Source organism: Sitophilus oryzae, unplaced genomic scaffold (assembly GCF_002938485.1).
Source record: "Sitophilus oryzae breed Bouriz unplaced genomic scaffold, Soryzae_2.0 scaffold_1899_pilon_pilon, whole genome shotgun sequence".
NCBI lineage: Eukaryota > Metazoa > Arthropoda > Insecta > Coleoptera > Curculionidae > Sitophilus > Sitophilus oryzae.
Window position 1 is genome coordinate 765,731 of NW_022146611.1, and position 23,480 is coordinate 789,210.

General features: G+C 34.8%; 1 protein-coding gene across 2 annotated transcripts; it reads left to right on the forward strand.

Moving 5' to 3' along the window:
• Positions 1 to 320: 320 nt before the first annotated feature.
• On the forward strand, positions 321 to 23,093 carry LOC115883424. Of its 2 annotated transcripts, none has more exons than XM_030901783.1 (3): positions 321 to 543; positions 18,547 to 18,657; positions 18,711 to 23,093. In XM_030901783.1, exons 1-3 carry the CDS (start codon positions 412 to 414, stop codon positions 20,934 to 20,936), a joined length of 2,469 nt encoding a protein of 822 aa, XP_030757643.1. In that variant the 5' UTR covers positions 321 to 411; the 3' UTR covers positions 20,937 to 23,093. The 2 variants fall into 2 exon arrangements, with proteins under 2 accessions (XP_030757643.1, XP_030757644.1); XM_030901784.1 differs by lacking the exons at positions 18,547 to 18,657; positions 18,711 to 23,093 and adding exons at positions 9,972 to 10,082; positions 10,136 to 15,230.
• Positions 23,094 to 23,480: the final 387 nt, after the last annotated feature.

Sequence of the window (23,480 nt, forward strand, 5' to 3'; positions counted from 1 at the left end):
TTCTCATAAAACAAAATTTGTACCTACTATCATACCTATTTATTCTGTTAATAAAAACATATGAAATAAATAAATTCAAAATGCATTTTTAAATTATGAAAATTAATCATACAGTACACCAGGCAACAAAAATTATCCCCAGTATGTAAAATGAATATTAAACCTACTTAGTTTCGAAACGATTTCAACGTTTCCAAGCAGGCAAGGCTCCGATTCATTCTGTAACCGTTAATTCTCAATCGCACCATAGCAACAACGGAAACATCCGACCAAGGCCGAATGGCTAACGTTGGCAGAAATAAAAAGTAAATCGGAGAGTTGATGTCCCTCATTCCGCTGCGAGCAGTTGCTGGCGTGGTTTGCGCGCGCCACTAGCTTTGTTATTTTAATTTTCTGTTATATTACTTCATTATGAATAGTACGGAATTGACTGAAGTGTGCCGTTTGTGCCCCAGCACTCACGGATTGTTGAATATATTCGATGGAGGACTCTCTGCGACGTATAATATGAGGGAAGTGATTCTGATTACAACTGGAATTGAGGTGAGTACCGCCATTTTGTTTTAGTATGACTCATCGACAGTATTGCTTAGGTACTATTATAGTTAATACCTATATAACAATAAAATGTTATGAAATATTGCGTAATTACTTTATATTTTGCCTAAGTTTTTTGTTTTATGTAGTCGAAATATAGCTTAATCTTTTTCTATTAAGTAAATTGTGATTGAAGCACCGTCATTTTGTGAACACTATTGTACAGGGATCGTTCAAAAAATCAATGAATAGTAATCGATAGATTTTTGTATTTTAGTATAGTTTTTATTTAATAGAATGATAGAAAATGTGGAAATATTTATTTGTATTTTTCAACACATAATTATTTTAATTTGTTAACAATATAACTTTATTAAATAAGTTGTGAACTTTTTGTGTAAACTTTCGTGTTTACCAGTGAAATAATATAGTAGAGGGGATTATGTTTCGGAGTAAGTTTGTGTTATATAAATTAGGTATGTATATTTTACATTTTAGTTTTTGCAAAAGGTGGCAGGTAGTGTTAAGTGAAAATATTATGTGGCTATTTTCTAAGTAATTATATTAGTAGTGATTAATAAGTTTAGATATTTTAAACCAATTCTTAAGTAAGTAAAATAGAATACCTTAACATATAATTATTTTAATTTTTAAAAAATATAGGATACCCCTACTTATTTTATTAAATAAGAAGCGAATGCATTTGTGACGCCATTTTGTAATGCAAAAATAACGTCTCCATCTTGTGATGCTTATACGAGGACCGTCCAAAAATATATTAGTGATCGGTGTACTTTATTATGTTTTAGTGACTTATGTTTGCCATTATGTGAGCACTGTTGTACAGGGATCGTTCAAAAAATCAATAAGTAGTAATTGATAGATTTTTGTATTTTTATTTTATTTTTTATGGAATATTTTATATTTAATAGAATGATAGGAAATCTGGAAATATATTTTTATTTTTTACCGTATAATTATTTTAATTTGTTAAAAATATAGAATACCTACTTATTTTATTAAATTAGAATTGAATGCATTGTGACGCCATTTTGTGATGTATATACGATTACTAGTGAAAAAATACAGTAGAGAGGATTATGTTTTTGAATAAGTTTTTGTGAATTTTGATTGAAAATTTATATTTTCGTTTTCACAAGAAAGTGAAATTGTTTTAAGTGAAAATATTATGTCGCTATTTTGTTGTTTTTTTTAATAAATTTATTAGTAGTGATTGCTAAGTTCAGATAGTTTAAACCAATTCTTAGGTAAGTAAAATAAAATATATGAAATGATGTGTTATTATATTTATATTTTTCATTGTAACAAAACGTGTCGGTAAATTCTTAAATCAAATGAAATCGCTACGTCCGTCCCCATCTTGTGCTGCTTATACGAGGACCACCTAAAAATATATTAGTAATCGGTGTACTTTATTGTGTTTAAGAGACTTACATTCGCCATTTTGCGAATACTGTTGTATAGGGATCGTTCAACAATCAATGAATAGTGATTTTTGTATTTTGGAATAGTTTATATTTAATAGTATGATAGGAAATATCAAATTTGTTTTTTTTTTCCAAAATAAATTTGAATTGTATCATCGTAATTTTGTATATTGAATTGGTTTGTTTGGCATAATAACTTACTTTTGGTTTTTGATATTACTGGATATGAAACAGTCCAAAACACTTTAGCGCATGCGCATAATAAAAATTGCCCACATTTTTTCTACGCACGTGCGTCACTGTTCTAGAACTGTTCAGAAACTGTAATAAGAAAACCCCGATATAAGCCTTATTGATGTTTCGCCATTTTGTGATGTATAAATTACCGTATTCTTACCAGTGATTGATAAATTTTGAATTTTTAACCAGTTGTAATAAAATACTATGGAATACTTTGTGAATATGTTAACTGTTAAATTTATTAAAACTAAATGATAAGACAACGTCACTATCTAGTGTTATTTATAAATAATGTGATTTTAAAAATATAGACTTCACAGAATTTTATTTTCTTGAGTGTGACGTATTAAATAATCCGCCGTTTTGTGATGTCTGTGATGGCCGCTAAGTTTTGAATTTTAAACCGAGGATTAAAATATTATGAAATGATATGTAAATATTTATTTTATAAGTATTCAGTTTGTTTAATTAAAATTTTATAATAATAATGTGTGTAATAAATATGTGTTATTTTGTTAAATTAAATGGGAACAACGTGCGTCGCTGTATTTTGCTGGTTACACGAGTGTTATAAAAATTATAAATGGTGAACACAATATTTTAATATCAGGAAGTGGTTTGTGAAACGGAATATCAAGTGATGCTTTACCATTTTGTGATATCGGTAGTGATTAATAAGTTTCGAAATTTTAATCAGCACGTGCAACAAAAAGGTGTGTTGTGAAATGATTTGAAGATATATTTTATACTCTGTTAATGATCTTTTTTTTAATAAAATGTTTTTACCTTCGGTCAAAGGTAGCTGCTACGTCACAATTTCGTTACAGATACGAGGACCGTTGAAATAAATAATAGTAATCGGTGTATTTTATTAGTTTCTAATACTTTGCGTGCTATTTTGTTTAATTGAATGGAAACTCTGGGAGGTCATCTTGTGAAGTTTTTCAATAATCCGTAAAGCGGTAGTGATCACTATATTTTATTATTGATTTGAAGTGAAAAAATTAATTAATAAATTACATTTATAGTATGTTTCAAAAAGCCTGATAGCACAGCGAGAAGAGCTGGTGCCATAAAACATCATAAACCATAGGCGCTACAACTTTTACATTCCATCGGCCGGCAATTTTATTTAACAAAATTAATTGTTTTGCCTTTGAATGAGCCCGCAATAGATTGCAGCAAAAAAATTTCGTTTTTTATTACGTTTGTAACGTTTTTGATTCGTTGCATGTCTTTTATATATAATATATGATGTCTGGCGTATCGTCACCGGGTTCTGTATCGTTCAGGCCTGATAACTTATTTGAAACGCTTGACGTAGTTCTAACGTTCTCAAGTCGACAACTCTGTTACCGTTTCACTGCTTATGTGGAGGGCTGTCAACATAGTTTCAAGGCGTCTTTCTGAGCTTTAACCTCACTTTTGTTTTTGTCGCCGTCGCCAGCAGCAACCCGGCTTTTAGAAATGGTAATTATTTAAATCTTGCTGCATAATCTGAATCAGCTGCTATTTCGAAGCAACGGGGTAGAGTTTTGGATTGACCCAACTTACAACAATGTCATTTACTATCAACAGAGTCCATGAATGAATATAGTCATTAGTTTTAAATAATATACAGCTGTGTTTTCTTTCTCTGTGCGCCTAATATTTATATTTTTGATTTATTATTATTAATTAGTTTTTCTCCAGTGAAATACAGTATCCAAGACTGCTCTCCGATGAAAAGCTGCCGTTCGCAGTGGTAGTGTTTTAAAAAACGCTATACGTTGACTGATCGTTCTGTATGATAGTTATTCTGTAGTATAAAGCTGCCTAATCATTTTATGGTTATGAACCCCACCAATTTGTACCTGTAAAAATACATTTATACCCAAAAATTACGTGTATTCAGTATCTCTGTGTCTACCTTGCGGTGTTGATTTGCTAACATAGATATATTTATTCCAAGCAAAATAAATGGTATTCTTGATTTAAGAGCGAAAACTATACTGTTAAATGTTCATGATTGATGTGCATCAAGATTAGTGATGGGATAAACCGATTAATTTCAATAATCGAGTACTCGAGTTTCAAGCGATTTCAATAACCGAGCGATCGCTCGAGCGAAATTTGGCTCGTATTTATAAATACGGTTTTTCGTCCGTCACTTGTACTCGTAACGCCAAGCAGTTATGTGTTAGTTGCGTGCGCAGACCACATATTCTTTCGATGATGAATGGCAAGTAGCAGACGACGAGTAATTGGGTTGATTTAGTTTATTTTAAAGCATTGCCGATGTAGGTCGGAAAATTTTGTCACTCAGAACGGATAACGTCGTATAAGTTTGCTACCTGCAATGTATGTAGGAAATTCATTCGGCTTTGTATCGAGTATGTCACATATCGGATTTCAATTTATTTCATTCTAGGATCGCTTGCGTTTGTCGCTCGTAACTCGTCACTCGCATCGCTCGTTCATAATCGAGTGATGTCGGTTATTTCATTAATCGAGTGAAATGTTCAAATATTACGGGAGTTGGTGAAGCTACGATTTATAGAGTTCTAAAAAAGAGAAAAACTGTTTGTAATCCCAAAACATCTACGGGGAGGAAGCCATTGGTTGTTGATGACTATTCTAGGAGCATAATAAGGAGACATGTGCACGCCTTTTACTAGTCAAACAAGGAAATAACAACTTTCGATAAAATTCAGAAAGTTGTAAATGAAGACAAAAACTTGCCGGTCATGGAAAAAAGAACTTTGGACAACTTTAAAGAAAATGAACTTCTCGTGAGAAAAGTATGACCGGTACGAAGTCTGTACTCATTGACAAAGAAGATATATTTTTTTTGAGAAGGCAATATCTAAAGGGCATTCGTATATATCGCAGGGAAGGAAAATCATCTTCTACCTAGACGAAACATGGCTGAATGAAGGACATTCTGCTAAGAAAATCTGGCAAGACAATAGCATTGGGAGATCTCGTGAAGCGTTTTTGAAGAATTATTGACTTACCGAAAATCCCTTTCGGGGAAGGACGCAGGCTGGTTATAACGTATATTGGAGAAGATAATAGGTTCGTAGAGAGATGTGATACGGATATGGACGGCAAGAAAAGTGTTCTACAGGTAACACTAAGATACGTTCTAATAGAAGAAGGTGATACCGACACATTTTTCTTTCAGTTAGAAGGTGATCTTGACTCGTCATAAAAATTAGAAGATAAAATTGTGGAAAATTCCCATGATAGTTTCCATATAAATTGAATAATAAAATAGTTAACGAGGAGGACAGTTAAATAATAAAATCATAGAAAATATCGGTATTTTGGAAGATCATAGAAAATTCTAAGAATATACAGGCCAGCTTAAATAATAAAATAATTAATTCGGAAGAAAGTTTAAACAATAAAATATCACAAATTGAGGAGGATGTAAACAGAAAGATCGAAATTTTAAAGGATGAAATGGTGATGGAAAATTTAGAAAAAGGACGATGTCAAAAATCCAAAACAACAGCGATACGAAACCAACTGAACCCAACTGTTTGATGGAAAAAATGCTTGGGCCAACTATTTTTAACAATTTGAAGCTGCTACGAAAGCGAACGGCTGAACTGACATACTGCAGACACTTTCACCAACAGAAGAAGGAGATTATCAACAACTTCAGCGACATTCAGAAGCCCAATGAGTCCCTGCAGGAGTTCGAAGTCCTCTTTTTCATGGAGCGCTTAGCAGTACAAAAGTTCTCCAATGGTTTACATGACATCGAGGCAAGGCACGCACTCTTTCTACCTCACTCATCGCATTTGGTAGATACCTTGGCACATGTCTTGGAGCAAACTCCAGGGCTAAAAAAGGAGCTTTGTTTCGCTGCCTCAAAAGCTCTAGATCTCTGACGAGAGTACGGACCATTGACGAATGGCCGTACATGGACAAGAAGGGACTGATTTGCTGCTGAAATTGCGGCTGTCCGCAACATGCCCTACCTCTGTAGGACATGTAGGAAGCCATTGCAAAAGAGAGCCAAATTAGTGATCCGGAATTAAGTTTAAACATTAACTGGAAAAACTCGCCAACATGGGAGGAAATTTTCAGATATTCACCGAACGTGAAGTGGCTTACTTGGCCCAGTGGAATTCCTTGGTAGTGAATGGTGGACTAATTTGTGGTGTGATCGAAAGACCAGATAGATGAAAGGAAAGGAAACAGATTGACGTTCCAAAAAGGTTCCCGGGAGTCTAGCAGGTTTGGTGTACCCATGGAGCTTCATTCCGATCAGGGAAGAATCTTCGACCCCAATCTATTTCAAAGCGTCTGCGAAGTCTTTAACATCCGAAAAACTAAGTCGACTGTCCTACATCCACAGTCCGATGGGATATTTAAACGCATGAATAAGGCCATCAATCGTTATCTACCAAAGTATCATCATCCAAGACACTGGGACAAATTCATTCACCTGATCCTGCTGGCCTACCGTTCATCCGTCGAAGAATTCACAAGCTCCCCACCACTTAAACTCCAGCCAGCATTGTTATGGAGCGGAATGTGATTTGAACGCCTACCATGTGATTTGAAGTTTGGTTGTCGACCGGGAGAAGATGTCGCTGTAGAAGATTGTCCATAGACTACGTCAACGAATGGCGTCTATCAACATCCATCAGCAAATCAGCCTAAATATTTAAAGCGCTAATGACCGAATGAAGAAGCAGACATTCAAGCCTAGCATGGAGGATACCTATCATATAATCTGGTATAGCCGTACTAGGTTCCAACAACCCTCAGAGACGTCGTGGGTTATTATTCGTGGGATGGATAAAAAACTGCTTAAGAGAAAACCGAGTATATTAATTTTCAATCGATGCCCAGATGAACTCGAAAATCATGTTGGGACCGTGAGATTCTGCCACCTTGATCCCCCTGATTCGTAGATGTCCTTTGACGATTTTTTGGCTCAATACAGTAACAGTGAGAGAGTTCTATACGGTATGACCAAGGAAAAACGAGACCTCTTCCTTCCTCGCAACCAAACCAAACCAACCCCCCATTATTCGTTCACTCACTGTGTGGCTCGAGATTTCTGAAAACCTAAGGGATAGCCGCCACGTTCAAAGAAAAGTTTGGGGGCGTAGAAGAACTACGCCGTCAGAATCCGGATATTGGAAGCATCTGAAGGCTAACCGACAATGTGCATGATCAAGCAACATCTTCTACCTGATCACAAAGGAATGGTCACCGAGTAAGCCAAGCCATTTCAATCTATGAAAGACTTTATTAAGAAGAAAAACAATAAAAAATCAATAAAATCACACAACTATTTTACCGATAGGGGACAGCACTGCTCTTCAAAGTCGGTTTGCCGCATTCTTGAAATTCCTTCCATAGACACAGCCGGTAGAGTGACAGTACGTTTGTTACCATAATAGTTGGTAATTTTGTAAATTACGCATAGATTACGATTATTTCTTTTTAATAATTTACTGTACAATTTCTTGACCACTTCTTCTCACTTTCTTCCACTTAGCCTTCGTAGTAGTGGGTGAATTCGAATCACTGAGGAATAAAAGAGGGGAGGCGCTATAACTGTTGCGAAAACGGTATCAGCCAGCCATATTGGCCGTAGTTTTGTGTCATTTGTGCTTTGGGAATTTTCCCATAAATTAAATGTTTTTAATCGATAATTTGAGTGTTTTTTATTTATAAAAAACCATGGCGTCGTGTGCTGTACGCAGTTGTAGCAGCAGGAAAGCTATCGACTCGAAGAAACTCACCTAAGAAGTAACATTTCACAGGTAACATAAACACTACTGGACAGTGGGAGACTACTGGAGATGGAAGACTACTGGAGAGACCATGGGAGACTACTGGCGCAGATTAGGTCTATGGTCTGGTCATGGAGTCGACATGGCACGTTTTCTGCCTGCAGGCATCGCACCGGAAAAACTCCCTTTCCCCACTGCGGAGCTTGGGACGAATGCCGGGCACGTACTTTTAGAATGCGACCGACACGCGGCACTGAGAATTGAAACGACAGAAGCGGAAGCCATCACAGAACCTATGACTGAGAGAAACCTCATCACTGTTATGCTGCGTGATGAGCATTGCTGGAAGGCTGTTGACCAGCTGTGTCTCGACATTCTTATTGAAGTGGACAAGGTAGTGGCTGCAAGACGTAGTAGGTTTATATAGATTGTCCTGCATAGGCTCCTGTCTGTGATAATCGAGATTAAGTTGGAAAATTATAGCGATTTAGGGTCGGTGGAGTGACGAATAAAGGTAGGAATGGATGCATCATCTCACGGCGATCGACATCCACACCTAGCATAGCAGAGGGGTCTAGAGGGTATTATGCGGCTAGTATCGTACTGTCGCATCGAACCCCACACTTCGGCGGTAAATCGCTTCCCCGCTAACAAAAAAATATATATTTACCTCAGTTTTAACCACTTTTTGGATGTAGTGTTTTTAATCAAAGTTTTAGTAAATAAGTAATAGAATAGCAACACCGCATGATGCTTTAAATAAACATACGGTACTATATGCAGAATGTTATGCTGAATCCAATTATGTACAGAAAAATAGAGGGTGCAATTTAAAAAAAAACTTAAAACTTTATCATAACTCTTTTTTCGGACAGCCTGTATACAACAAAATATTTTTAAGATATGCACCTTTATAAACCATGCAACATCTGTATAAAACTTTTTTTCATATTTGTTTGTCAAGAACGACCATATATGATGGTGTCCCTTGTCCCTTGTACGATGGGCCACTCTAAATATGGTGTTATCATTTGCCTCCGTTCCGATGGTTTCAAGGATCATTTTTGAAAGAGCAACATTTTGGGAAAATGTGTGATTTGTGAATTTGATGAAATGTCTGAATTCAATTTCGTGTTTAAAAAATAGCATTTTAATTTGTATTTAGTTTAATGCAAAGTACGTATGTAGTAATTTAATAATTTACAGTTTATGATGCAATAGTTTTGTTGGAGTAGATTGGTTGAAGTCATCAGATCAACTTACCACTAAACAGTGGTTCTATACTCTAAATTACATTTCTTCTATGTAGGATTGAACAATTTATGTATTATGTATATCTATTAAGTATATAATTCCTAAGCCGCAACTTTATACACTAAGTCGCATTCGTTCGTCCTTATCTTATCAACTGTATTAATAAATTTGATATTTGTAAGTTTAGGTTTGAATTATTGATTGATAAGATTAATATTTTAATAAATTAGAGTTATTATATTGCAATGCATAGCCTTTTTGTGATGTTCTACTCTACAACGTTACCTACTATATATAGAACTTCATTATTATTGGTAGAAATTCTGCTACTAAAATCATACTTCTTGAATAAATTTTATTTTTGTTGTCTATTTATATTTTTATTTTGATTAAATATTAATCTGAATGCTAAAACCTTTTCATATTTCTAACAAAAACTGTTTCATGTTTCTAAAAACCAATTTATAAATATGAATAAACAAAGTACAAAAAGCAAAAATAAGGTCTAACCCCTACATGTATGCTATTCTCTGCATTAAGTTTGATAGTTTAAGTGACTGCTATAAGAAGGTACAAAAATTAAAGGGATCAACTGATTTCCAATAGGTAATGTCTAAGCAAATTTTGATTTAATCAGTCTGCAAATATACACTGAAGAAGTAATGCCTATTTACCTCCTTTATTGTCCTTCATTTTTTTAATACATGTACCTACAATAAAAAAAAATTATAGACCCATTTCTTTACAGATATCGGAGACCGACATGGTTTCAAAGAGTATTTGTGAAAAATGTTTCAACATAACTCTCAAGATGTTTCAATTTAGGCAGGATGCCTTAAAGCAAGACAGAGAGTTAAAGGTTTGTCCATATTAAATTTTTAAAATTATATTTTTGTAGTTATATTTTTTTAGGAAAAATGTGTTAGGCTGTTAGTTAAGGGTATAAAACTACCAAATACGTGTATCACGATCAAGAAAGAAAGAACAGAACCAAAAGCTTTGGGCAGACAGATGAAGCAAGAATTGATGTCTCCGCCCTTGCCTAAATCTGAAATTTTCAGTGATTTGAAAAGAAAAAGGGAACTTCATTCTTCGGTGGCCGACATATACAAAACATATCCTCATTTAAAGTTACCCAAAAAGTGTTTTGCCGATCACATGGCTCCGGTAGTTTCACTGGCTATGGGCCAGGTAGAACAGTATTTTAGATCTGCCAAATTAGACATGCGCAAGTTTATTTATCGGCCTCGCTCCAAAGTCAACAATATGGCGAAAAAGAGAACCACGGTACTAAAGCAGAAGACAGTGACACCGCTGAAGATCAGCAAGAAATTGTTCGAAATAAATGATGGCGATAACAGACGAAATTCATGTAGCGACTATGTTTGTTCTTCTGTCGATAAAAACAAAAAAAAGAGGTCCCTTTCAGAAGAGAATGACCATCTTGCTCCACCTAATAAAGAAAAACGATGTTCTGACCAAGTGATTGATAAAGTTGGTTCTGAACATGTAGACGCAGTGACTGAAACACGAGCACAAGTAGAAAATGTAATAAAAGAGACTGAATTATTACAACCGGTAATACCACTAAAATCTGTTGAACAGCCAGCGGAAGTTATGTCTGAGGTAGCTGTTATATCGTCGCCTGAAGGAAGCGATACCAGCAATAGGTTCACGACTGCAGCTTCTACTGCCAAACCCGATTTTATTGAGTCCTTAGGACTAACTCCTACTGTCACAACTTTAAAATCTCAAACTCTACACATTTGTAGTGTGTGCGGTAGCGTTCACTCAACAGTCTTTGACTTAAAACGACACTCGCGTAAACACATGGTATGCCAGTTCTGTAAGCTCAAGTTTAAAACATTGGAGAGCAAACAAAATCATATCGACCAAGAATGTCACATGAAGAGAATCATGAACGCTGGCGTAGTTGTGAGGATAGAAAAAATAGACTTTAATAGGAAGGTACGAGAGAAATACAAGAATGCTTTCATGGATTTCCCACCTTTAATGCCCTTGGAAAGGGAAGAACTAGAAATTAACTTAGTGGAACAAACTACGGAGGAACCTAAAGAACCAGAACAAGCTCTTCAACCATCGGAAGAAGCTCCCGCTCTCGAACAACAGGATAAAGACGCTTCAGTTGATGTTATAGTTCTTTCCGATGAAGAAACTTCAGTTCAACCTGTAACTCACCCAAACATCGCAGCGGCAACAGAGAACTTTGTTCAGAACTCCTCTGTAGTTAGGCCGGACGTCAGAATCAAAAACAATTCACTCTTGAATTTTCTCGCGCCAAACGTCACTGATGTAAAACTAGTAAAGAATCTTATAGACTTGACCAAATCTCAATGTGTAGAGAGCAAGGAAAAGACGGTTCAAACGGACCTTCCCTCGAACAAAAACGTTATAATTCATAATTCCGAGGGTACGTGCTCGTTTAAGAATCTCAAGGAACAGCTGAAGGTGTATAAAGTGCCTGTAAGTATTCATAACGGATCATTCAGCATTTCGTACATGTTTAAACCGATCGAGATCCCGAGAAGAAAAATGGCGTCGTGGGATCAGCTTCCAGTGAATGACGTTGATGACATTGGAATGATTCCTATTACGGCACAAGTTAATACACAATTGACGCCAGTTACTACCAATAATGATCCGAATATTTCAGGAGCTGTACAGAATCCTGCGATGCCGCATCAGCAGAATATTGTGTCGCAAAACACGTCGTTTTTAACGAACACTGTCGTGCATATCATGCCATCTCTTCTGCCAGTTGCGACCAGTACCCACAATCAAAACCCGGCTCCTGTAATACAACAACTGTCGTTTTCGGTCGTACCTCCATTTAGTCCCGGACAGGAAACCATAAAAAACTCTACGAGTATTTCTTCAACATCTGTAAATTCAAATAACACCACTAATTCTTTGTCTACATCTTCAAATTCAACTGTAGGTGTTAAGAGTGCTAGTTTGAACACTACTAAAAACCGTAATAGGTCCCCGTTAACATTTAAAAAACCTTCTAACTCTCGTACTGCTGTTCGAACTCCACCTAGGGCCAATAACGTTATTCCTGATGCCAACTCCAAGTTTCGTGTTAAAAACGTATGGGAGTTGCAGTAAGCTCTGATAAGAAAGTTATTTTGAAAGTTTATTTTGTTATTTATAATTTCGCATTGGAGGCACATTATTAATTAGGAGGTCAATTCCGTAAGTTTTAATAAGATCGATACTGAATAGATTGATGTCCTATGTTTAGTTTTGTAATAGATCGAGTAAAGACAGACTTTAACATTACCATGTCGGGATAATGTTAAACAACTAAGGGCTGTCCAACAAGTTAGGGAAGATTTCGACAGATGACATCCTAAAAATGACATGAAGTAAATTTTACTTGCCTGTGAATTAAACTGACAGATACAACTGTCACTGTAAAGGATCCTTTTGTTGGACAAACTACAATCGCTATGACTAAAATATGACCATTACCAAAATACCGTTTGACGTCTTCATTTACATTAGGTACCGTTACACACTGTTATATTTTAAAATGCCGTTAATTATGTGAAACTATGATCATTTTTTGTGTTTTGCTTGTCGATAATATAGATTTATCTAGTTAAATATGTTATTTGATATTTCAATTATTATTTAAAATATTTTAATAGTGTATGTTTTTATACGACGCATCTACAAAAAATAACCTATATTAAGTCATCATTCTCAATTTAGGTCTGGTTTGAACTGATATGTTTTGATCTTTTCTCTGTATTTCCTTAGCTTAGATATCTTAATTTTATAGTAATTCTCTCTGAACTTTCGACATCAGAAACGGGTCTTAATTTTTTTCATTATTTTAATAACTTGGTGCCCTTAAAACAGACTATATTTAAGAAAGACCGACCCACAGATAATTTACTCTCAAGTTAATTTTCACTGACCACAAAATAATTGACAGCATTTTAGTACACATTGGTTAAAGTCAAAGTGAAACTAAATATTAATTATAATTTTCATAGACTAACATCATTATTTTGTAACACTGGCCTTAAATGGAAAGTTTACATGAGAGATAAAGTTTGTCCGTTAATATTTTATGATTTGTTTAATGTAAGAATTTATACTTATTTTTGAATTTTATTTTCTATTATATTATCAGTCATATGTTGTATTATTTAGGAATATTTAGCTGAAATATTGCGTATTATGACCAATATTGGGGGTATTCTTTTTACCCTTTTTAAGTGTGTTAAATTCAGTTCAACTAAGATACTTACTCATCTTAACTGTCTCAGTAAATCTAGCATGTTCTATTTACTTGTCATAAATTGAGTTTGAGGTGAGATAAAATCCCCCCCTGAACTGTTCTTTTTACTTTTTATTCATCTTAACTCATCTCAATTTGTATTATCTTATTATATCTAGTAATGAGATATACTAAGATTTCCTGTAGGTAAAAATAATACAGGTATTGCTAAGAAAATGGTGTAACTAACCTCTAATCAAGGACAACAGAAAAAGAATAATTTTAATTATACACAGAAAGTGTGTATGTCGTTAATTTTATTTATTATTATTGGTGACCTCTTTGTCATTTACATTCTGTTGTTAGTTACTTTGATATCTGTATATCATCTTGTATATGTAAATGCAAAGTTTGATGTCGTTAAATTTATTTAGATAAAATGAACAATTTCTTCGATTTTTTCTTTCTGTATTTATAAAAATATACAGTAATTTCTGTCTAAATAATAACTAGTGAAATAACAGTGATTTGACGTTCGATTGGTTTATTTAACAACTTTTGAATTGTATAATTAATATTTTTATATAAATAAAAAACGTTAAAGCAATATATAAATACTTAGAATGTAAAACAAAATTTGTGATATCTTTTTAGGTATTAAAAAACGGTTATAGTTAGTTTATTCTTTAATATGTTTTTAGATTTAATTTTTGATAAATAAATGTTTTTTTTGTACATTTTTCTTTTAGTTCTAATTGTCCTAAATATATTTTTGCTGTTAAAACTTATAACACTCCAATGGCTAAAGAATACAAGGACGCGTAACGCCCATATACGGGCTGGAGCAGAGTTTGTGCTGTTTAGACGCCATCATTTTGGAGCCTACAGATGAGTCACAGGCTCGTCAACAGCGACAATTTTAGCGATTTTTAATAGTTTGTGTGTAGTGAATATTGTATAAACTTTATTACGATGGTGATTTGTTTAGTTTTCAAGTGTAAAAGCCGCAACGATAAGAGCCAGAAGTTTTGTTTCATAGGTAAATAGACAGTCCAGTCCAACTTTTTAGCGTTTTCTTATTGAATTTGATAATTATTTTTCTGATATTATGTATGTACTTGATATGTGCTATACGTCGATACTAGTTTCGTATCTTTTGTTAACATTTTATTACGTTTTTTTTATAATTAATTAGTATGATACCACCTAAAAAAGCAGCAAACACCATAGGCGTAATCAAAACATTTGTGAAAAATATAAGTATCTCTTCAAGCAGCTAAGTTAATAAAAATAAAAATATGTAGCCACGGCACTATTTGGAGCCATGGTAACAATTTGGTCTGGGGTGTTATTTGTCCTTGTATTCTTTAGTCATTGTAACACTGTAATTATGACGTCACCATATAACGACATAATTTTAATTTTATACTCCGTCTTTTTTGTACGCCTGGTAGACAGTAGAATTTTTTTTTATTATAAGTAATAATATATAATATTCTATCTTTGTTATCAGTATTATACATTGCAAATACCGTATGATAAAAAAACGGCTGGGAAATGACGATCGTTGACATTTCCCATATAAATTAACAGCGATCTTCATTTCATAGCCATCGCTGACGCCGTTTTTTCTCGATCATACGGTACCTAGACTACAATATTACGTATATTCACATACTTATTTAACTGTACTCAGTATAAAATAATATACTCGATATTTTCAATAAATTGAATTAGATTCTAAGTTTAGTAAGAACTTCTACTTTTTTCATTCAAATGCACATAGTTCCCCTATCGTTTTCCCAATTAAGGCAATAAACATGGCCTAATTTCAGAAATATCGAGGTCTCTGTATAATTCGTATATTTTGTATTTCTATTAGGACAACGTGGGGCAGTTGCCCTCATAAAATGATAAATATAAGAAGTGTCAAGTCAATGTTAAATCATGGCAATAGTGTGGCTGCCTGGGTAGCTAATTTTCAGACATGACGGCTGTGACATTTGACATGACAATTTCAATGTTATTAAATTTATTTCCGTTTCCGGCTTTTAATGGCGGGTTCCCATTAAGTTTAAATGCCGTTTAATATACTTTTTACTCTTTCTTGTAGTTAATATAACAAAATTACTCAAAAATATTTATTTTTCAGAACAACGTAAATATGTAAATCAAATCAATTAAAGAGATATAAGCTACTGTATCAATATCAAATATTTAAATATAAGAGATGCTGTGTTTAGTAAAGTAACAGTGCATTGATTTATAGAAACTTGAATATAAATAAAAATGTTTTCACAGCATCACACAATAACTGGAAGCAGGAAAAAGACAACAGGAACCCACACAAAAGCTAGATTCAAAAAAACAACAAAATTATGTAAAAAATCACATAAATACCTATATTCAAGACTTTTATGAATTAAATCAAACAGGACTTGGATGAAAATAAAATGAACAAAAAATATGATACATATACATCTAAAATGTCATTTGTATTTTTAAAATAATGATAAATACTTACACACACATGGATTTATTGCAATATTGCTAATAAAATACATAGGTACCTATGTGGTATGTAATTTGTGTGCATCTTACAGATAATTAATGTAGGCTAATAATAGTTGAATAATCATAATTTACCTTGTATAACTTCAACCTTCAATTGCTAAAAATCACCAAAAAGTAGAGATACGGAAGATCCTTGATCCTTGGGTCTAAAGCTAAAAAAATATAAAAACAGTTCACAGTTATTTTTACATATAATTTGTCACATACCTACTTTGACATACATATCTACTTATATTATATATATTTGCGTAAGTTTTCTTGAACCATTTCTTAACTATACAAAAGTCACATTTTCTTGGGCTTAGGTTCGTTAATAAATAATAAATTTAGTTTTTTTTAAAACATCTGACGTTTCGCCCTTAAGTTCGGGGCATCTTCAAAAGTTTTTATTATCTAAAAAATGTCTTTTTTTATTATAAATTACAATGTCAAAATAAACACTAAAAACATTCATACAACAAATTAAACTAATGTACTATATAATTGAGTCAATTAGCTAACAAATACCGTATGATCGTGAAAAAACGGCGTCCAGGTGGCTGGGAAATGAAGATCGCTGTCATTTTATATGTAAATTTATATGGGAAATGTCATCGATCGTCATTTCCCAGCCAACTGGACGCCATTTTTTTTCGATCATACGGTACAATTAAAAAACAAGAAAACATGTAATTTAAAAGGGATACGCACCTTGAGATTTTTATTTTTTCAGGATGTTCGTGCTATTCAGCAGGTCTTGCTTTAATAAAAACATCTTTATACTTATAAATTTCAGCCGAAACGTCATAAACAAACTTCTAACCAAATCAAAACGGCAAAAATTAAAATGGCGCCCAGGCCTTGACAAAGCCCTCCATCAGCTCTCTACAAGATGCCTCGGGAGCTGACACACAGACAAATGAGGAGGACGCTGACGTGCAAAAAAATATTCTTTGCAAAATTGTTTACTAATAAAATGCTAAAAATATTCTGCATACCGAGCGCTCGTGATCGGACTTCGCCTTTCCATCCATACATGCGGGCTCTGATAGCAACAACATAGAGACGAGCGCTCGTTCTCGTCGTCGATCAAGTCGCCGAACTCCGACTTCCCCATACATACACATAGGAAATCGGCGAAGCCCCGATCGGAGATCCCCGAATGCCGCATGTGCGGTTGCGGCATTGTGTGTTGTTGTATTCGATACCAATTAAACTTTCAGTTACGTAATTGAAAGCGTGATTTTTAAATTCATTGTTGCAAACCATGGACATATTCGGCGCCGATCTGGCTAACTAGAACTTAAATTTCCCGCTGATGTCTGAATGTCTACTCGAAATGTACAAGATAGTATAGCCGTAAAATACTCATCGCAACTTTATTAGAATTTATTAGAATATTTTCAGCGTGTAAGCAGTAGTAATGGCCCTTTATGTCCCTTAAGGGCTATTCAAGAGGTGAGTTTTTTTGATGTAAATAATAACTGTTTTTATATTTATAATTGATTTAGTTTTGTTACCTAAAATATTTTGATTAAAAAAAATATGTAAAAGTGGGCAACGCTGTGCCGGTCAAGCTTAATCACGTGACTAAAAATTTATTTGATATGAACTGCCATATAATAATGGAAATGGAAATATATAAAAAAGAAGGATAAAATTATTAAACGACCTAGCCCTCAGCAACTCGCAACCGTATGTATACCGTTGTATCGAGTGTATATATTAGTGTACACTAATGCAGACACGCGCCCACACGCACTCACACAAACATACCTACACTAGTGTACACTGGTGCTACTGTCTTCAGGCTTCATCAGTACGGTAAGGAATCAGGAAGCGATGAAAACGATCCCAAAAAACAGAAACCAAGAAGCAACCAAGAAACCATGTGCAACCTAGGAGATGGAAAAATGATAAGGAAATGAAAAATAAGGATGGAAAATAAAAAGAGCAAACTAAAAAGCTTTAGTCTCCCGTTTGCTCCTTTCATTTTCCATCATTATAAATTTTGTATTTCTTCATCACTTTTTCCGTCTCCTAGGTTGCACACGGTGTCTCGCAAAAAACCCTGTCAGTTGCGATCGCCGTGGCTCTGTCGTCATGTGATGTAGCGTTTGGCCCTCGGTTTGGCCTCGCCCCGTTCTCGCGTAATAAATGTTTGTAGGTGTTTTTGAGGTATCATTCATGCAAATCAAATTATAATTTATTGTAGGTCTATTATTTTTTAGTTGTCGTTTCGATTGGTTAAGCAAAAAATATTGTGAAAAAAGCCCATTTATAAATACGAGATTGGTTAAGAAAGGTGCCTGGATAGCTTATGTAACTGTTTTAAGGAGGTAGAAAAATTAAAGAGGCCAACTGATTTCCAATAATGTCTAAACAAATTTTGGTTTAATTAGTTTGCAAAAAATATAAATTAAAAAAGTAATGCCTATTTACCTCCTTTATTGTCCTTCATTTTTCTAATACTTGTACCTACAATAGTGAAAAAAATTATAGACCCTTTTCTTTACAGATATCGGAGACCGACATGGTTTCAAAGAGTATCTGTGAAAATTGTTTCAACTTAACTCTCAAGATGTTTCAGTTTAGGAAGATTGCCATAAAGCAAGACACAGTGTTAAAGGTTTGTCCACATTAAAGTTTTAATATTATATTTTTGTAGTAATATTTTTTTAGGAAAAATGTGTTAGGCTGTTAATTAATGGTATAAAAGTACCAAATACGTGTATCACGATCAAAAAAGATAGAACAGAACGAAAAGCTTTGGGCAGACAGATGAAGCAAGAGTTGATGTCTCCGCCCGTGCCTAAACCTGAAGTTTCCAGTAATTTGAAAAGAAAAAGAGAACTTCACTCTTCGGTGGCCGACATATACAAAACATATCCTCATTTAAAGTTACCCAAAAAGTGTTTTGCCGATCACATGGCTCCGATAGTTTCACTCGCTATGGGCGAGGTAGAACAGTATTTTAGATCTGCCAAATTAGACATGCGCAAATTTATTTATCGGCCTCGCCCCAAAGTCAACAATATTGCGAAAAAGAGAACCACGGTACCAAAGCAGAAGACAGTGGCACCGCTGAAGATCAGCAAGAAACTGTTAGGAATAAATGATGGCGATAACAGACGAAATTCATGTAGCGACTATGTCTGTTCTTCTGTCGATAAAAATAAAAGAAGGAGGTCCGTTTCGGAAAAGAAAGATCAGCTTGCGCCGCCTAATAAAGAAAAACGATGTTCTGACCAAGTGATTGATAAAGTTATTGGTTCCGAGCATGTAGACGCAGTGGTTAAAACACAAGCACAAGTAGAAAATGTAGTAAAAGAGACTGAATTATTACAACCGGTAATACCACTAAAATCTGTAGAACAGCCAGCGGCAGTTTTATCTGGGGTAGCTGTTATGCCGTCGCCTGAAGGAAGCCATACTATCAATAGGTTCACTACTTCAGCTTCTACTGCCAAACCCGATTTTATTGAGTCCTTAGGACTGACTCCTACTGTAACAACTTTAAAATCTCAAACTCTACACATTTGTAGTGTGTGCGGTAGCGTTCACTCAACAATATTTGACCTAAAACGACACTCGCGTAAACACATGGTATGCCAGTTCTGTAAGCTCAAATTTAAAACGTTGGAGAGCAAACAAAACCATATCGACCAAGAATGTCACATGAAGAGAATCATGAACGCTGGCGTAGTTGTGAAAATAGAAAAAATCGACTTTAATAGAAAGGTACGAGAGAAATACAAGGGTGCTTTCATGGATTTCCCACCCTTACCATCTTTGGAAAGAGAAGAACTAGAAATTAACTTAAAAGAACAAACTACGGAGGAACCTAACAAACCAGAACAAGCTCTTCAACCATTGGAAGAAGCTCCCGCTCTCGAACAACAGGATAAACACCCTTTAGTTGATTTTATTGTTCTCTCCGATGAAGAAACTTCAGTTCAACCTGTAACTCACTCAAACATCGCAACGGCAACAGAGAACTTTGTTCAGAACACCTCGGTAGTTAGGCCGGACATCAGAATCAAAAACAACTCACTCTTGAATTTTCTAGCGCCAAACGTCGCTGATGTAAAACTAGTAAAGAATCTTATAGACTTGACTAAATCTCAGTGTGTAGAGAGCAAGGAAAAGACGGTTCAAACGGACCTTCCCTCGAACAAAAACGTTATAATTCATAATTCCGAGGGTACGTGCTCGTTTAAGAATCTCAAGGAACAGCTGAAGGTGTATAAGGTACCTGTGAGTATTCATAACGGATCATTCAGCATTTCGTACATGTTTAAACCGATCGAGATCCCGAGAAGAAAAATGGCATCGTGGGATCAGCTTCCAGTGAATGATGTTGATGGCATTGGAATGATTCCTATTACGGCACAAGTTTCAAACATAGAATTGACACCAGTTACTACCAACAATGACCCGAATATATTAGGAGCTGTGCAGAATCCTGCGATACCGCCTCGGCAGAACATCGTGTCGCAAAACTCGTCTTTTTTAACGAACACTGTCGTGCATATCGTACCATCTCTTGTGCCAGTTGCGGCCAGTACCCCTAATCAAAACCCTGCACCTGTAATACAAAATCTGTCGTTTTCAGTCATACCTCCATTTAGTCCCGGACAAGAAACCATAAAAAACTCTACGAGTATTCCTTCAACATCTGTAAATTCAAATGATACCACTAATTCTTTGTCTATATCCTCAAATTCAAGTTTACGTGTTAATAAGAATACTAGTTTGAACACTACTAAAAACCATAATAGGTCCCCGTTAACATTTAAAAAACCTTCTAACTGTCGTACTGCTGTTCGAACTCCGCCTAGGGCCAATAGCGTTATTCCTGATGCCAACTCCAAGTTTCGCGTTAAAAACGTATGGGAGTTGCAGTAAGCTGTGATAAGTATTATTTTGAAAGTTTTTTTTTGTTATTTCCAGCTTCGCATTGAGGGCACATTATTAACTAGGGGGTATACCAATAACTCCTAAAAGATCTTTTAGGAGTTATTGGGTATACGCAGCCTACAAGAACAATATGTCAGATTGGTGCTCTACACTATGTTTAGATTTGTGTCATCAATTAATATAAATAATTATGTATACATCTATGTTTGTAATTGGTCGAGTAAAGAGAGGGGGTAATCACTATAACTTGGTGTAAAGTTAGTTGCGTACCTTATGCACCAATGGGCATATTATATGTTTGATAATATATAATATATAATAGGGCATATTATATGTTTGATAATATATCGGGATAACGTTAAAGAACTAAAGGCTGTCCAACATGTCAGGGAAGATTTGGACAGATAACGTCCAAAAAATAACAAAAAGTAGATGTAACTTGCCCAATGACTAAAGAGACAAGGACACGTAACGCCCATATACGGGCTACAACAGAATTTGTGTTGTTAGACGCGATTTTTTTGGATGTAACAAATGAGTCATCAGCGACAGTTTTAGAGATTTTTAATAGTATGTTGTGTATAGTGAACTTTGTATAAACTTTATTACAATGGTGATTAATTGTTCAGCTTTCAATTGTAAAAGCCGCAGCGATAAGCAAGAGTCAGGAGTTACGTTTCATAGTTTAATAAACCCATTGAGCAAAGTTTTGTCACATTTAGTCACATTTAGGGAACATTTACGTATCTGCGTTTTATTCGTTTTTATCAGGCAAAAAAAGGGCCTGGTAATGTAACAACAACGTCACCTAGGACACATTTCCCTTAAAGGAATAAAATGCTCACTGGGAACAGTCCACTCGTAACAGTATACGTCGATACTAGTTTTGTACCTTTTATTAACATTTTAATACGTTTTTTTTTGTAATTAATTAATATGATACCACCGCATACACTAGAGGCGTAGTCAAAACATTTATCAAAAATATAAATAGGTATCTTTTCAATCGGTAAGTTAAGAAAAATATGTGCCACGGCACTGTTTGGAGGTATGGTAACAATTTGGTCTCGGGTGTTATTAGTCCTTGTACTCGTTAGTCATTGAACTTGTCTATGAATTAAAATGATAGATACAACCACAACCAGCCAGGAATCCTTTCGTTGGACAAACTCAATGACTAAGAATACAAGGACATATGACGCTCATATACGTGCTGCAACAGAATTTGTGATGTTAAACGCCATTTTTTTTATTGTAACGAATGACTCATCAACTGGTCATCAGCAACAATTTTAGCTATTTTTAATAGTTGGCGTGTTGTGAACTTTGTATAAACTTTATTACAACGGTGGTTAGTTGTTCAGCTTTCAAGTGTAAAAGCCGCAGCGATAAGAAAGAGCCAGGAGTTACGTTTCATAACTAAATAAACAGTCCAATCCACTGTTTGGTGGTACGGTAACAATTTGGTCTCGGGTGTTATTAGTCCTTGTATTCTTTAGTCATTGGAGAAACTATAATCACTAGGACTAAAAAAATTACCATAACACAAATACCGTTAATAGAGAGGACGTATTGTACATCTTCGTTTATATTACGTACCGTTAAAACACTATTATCGTGTATGATTGGAAAAATTGGGAAGATACGCAATCTAATGGGCGAATTCGTGACAAGATACCAATCGCTCTGCGGTCAATGCATAAAACACTTAAAGAATGTGCACACACAGGTCATTTCAAACTCGAAGAGGAAGCGTATCGAACTCTACTTCCTACGTAAATAATAGTAGGTCCACGGCCGTTTGTCGGTCGACGCGGAGTCGATGTGATTGATATACTATTGATACTATTTCAGAGAAGAAAAACGATTGTACTTCTCTGATATTAATTACATTCGAAGGTAGAGGGGATTCGCTTGAATGCGCTTGAAGTTCGAGACGCTTCCGCTTTGAAAGCCAGAAGACCCGGGTGCGGACGCTCTTATTTTCTTTAATTCGGATATCGAAGGCATATTGAAGACGGTGTGGATCTGAAAGCGACAGTGTTGCCATATTAAAATGTGTAATATCTATAATACTTTATTTTTTTTTTGGTGAAAATATCTTTGGATGAAAAATCCGCGTTTATGTATTATGTATTGAAAATGTATTCGTGTTAACACAGGTGTTAAACATAGAATAAACAACAAGAATTAAAATTCTTTTATAGGTACTGAATATGTCGTATGATCGAAAAAAGTAATTTAGTTGGCTTGGAAATGACGATTATTGACATTTACCATAATATTTTACATATGAAATAACAGCCATCTTCATTTCCAAGCCAACTCTGACGCCGTTCTTTGTTTAATCGTATAATATTATATTAAATTGTTTAATGATAGAAAAATCGTATTATTGTACCCAAAATCCGTAAATCTACGGATTAGTCAGTAGTTCTAACAACACTGTCTCCAGCAACCACTCATTCTGTCGACTGAAAGCAGACCTGCGGTACAGTATTCTTTATCTGATGCGCTGTAAACGACTATCAG

Excerpts from the sequence above, each read along its gene's own strand:
- LOC115883424 (XM_030901783.1), top strand. The coding sequence starts at position 412 with ATGAATAGTACGGAATTGACTGAAGTGTGCCGTTTGTGCCCCAGCACT. Across the intron at positions 544-18,546 it reads TGATTACAACTGGAATTGAG|ATATCGGAGACCGACATGGT; the intron begins GTGAGTACCGCC and ends TTTTCTTTACAG. Across the intron at positions 18,658-18,710 it reads AGCAAGACACAGTGTTAAAG|GAAAAATGTGTTAGGCTGTT; the intron begins GTTTGTCCACAT and ends ATATTTTTTTAG.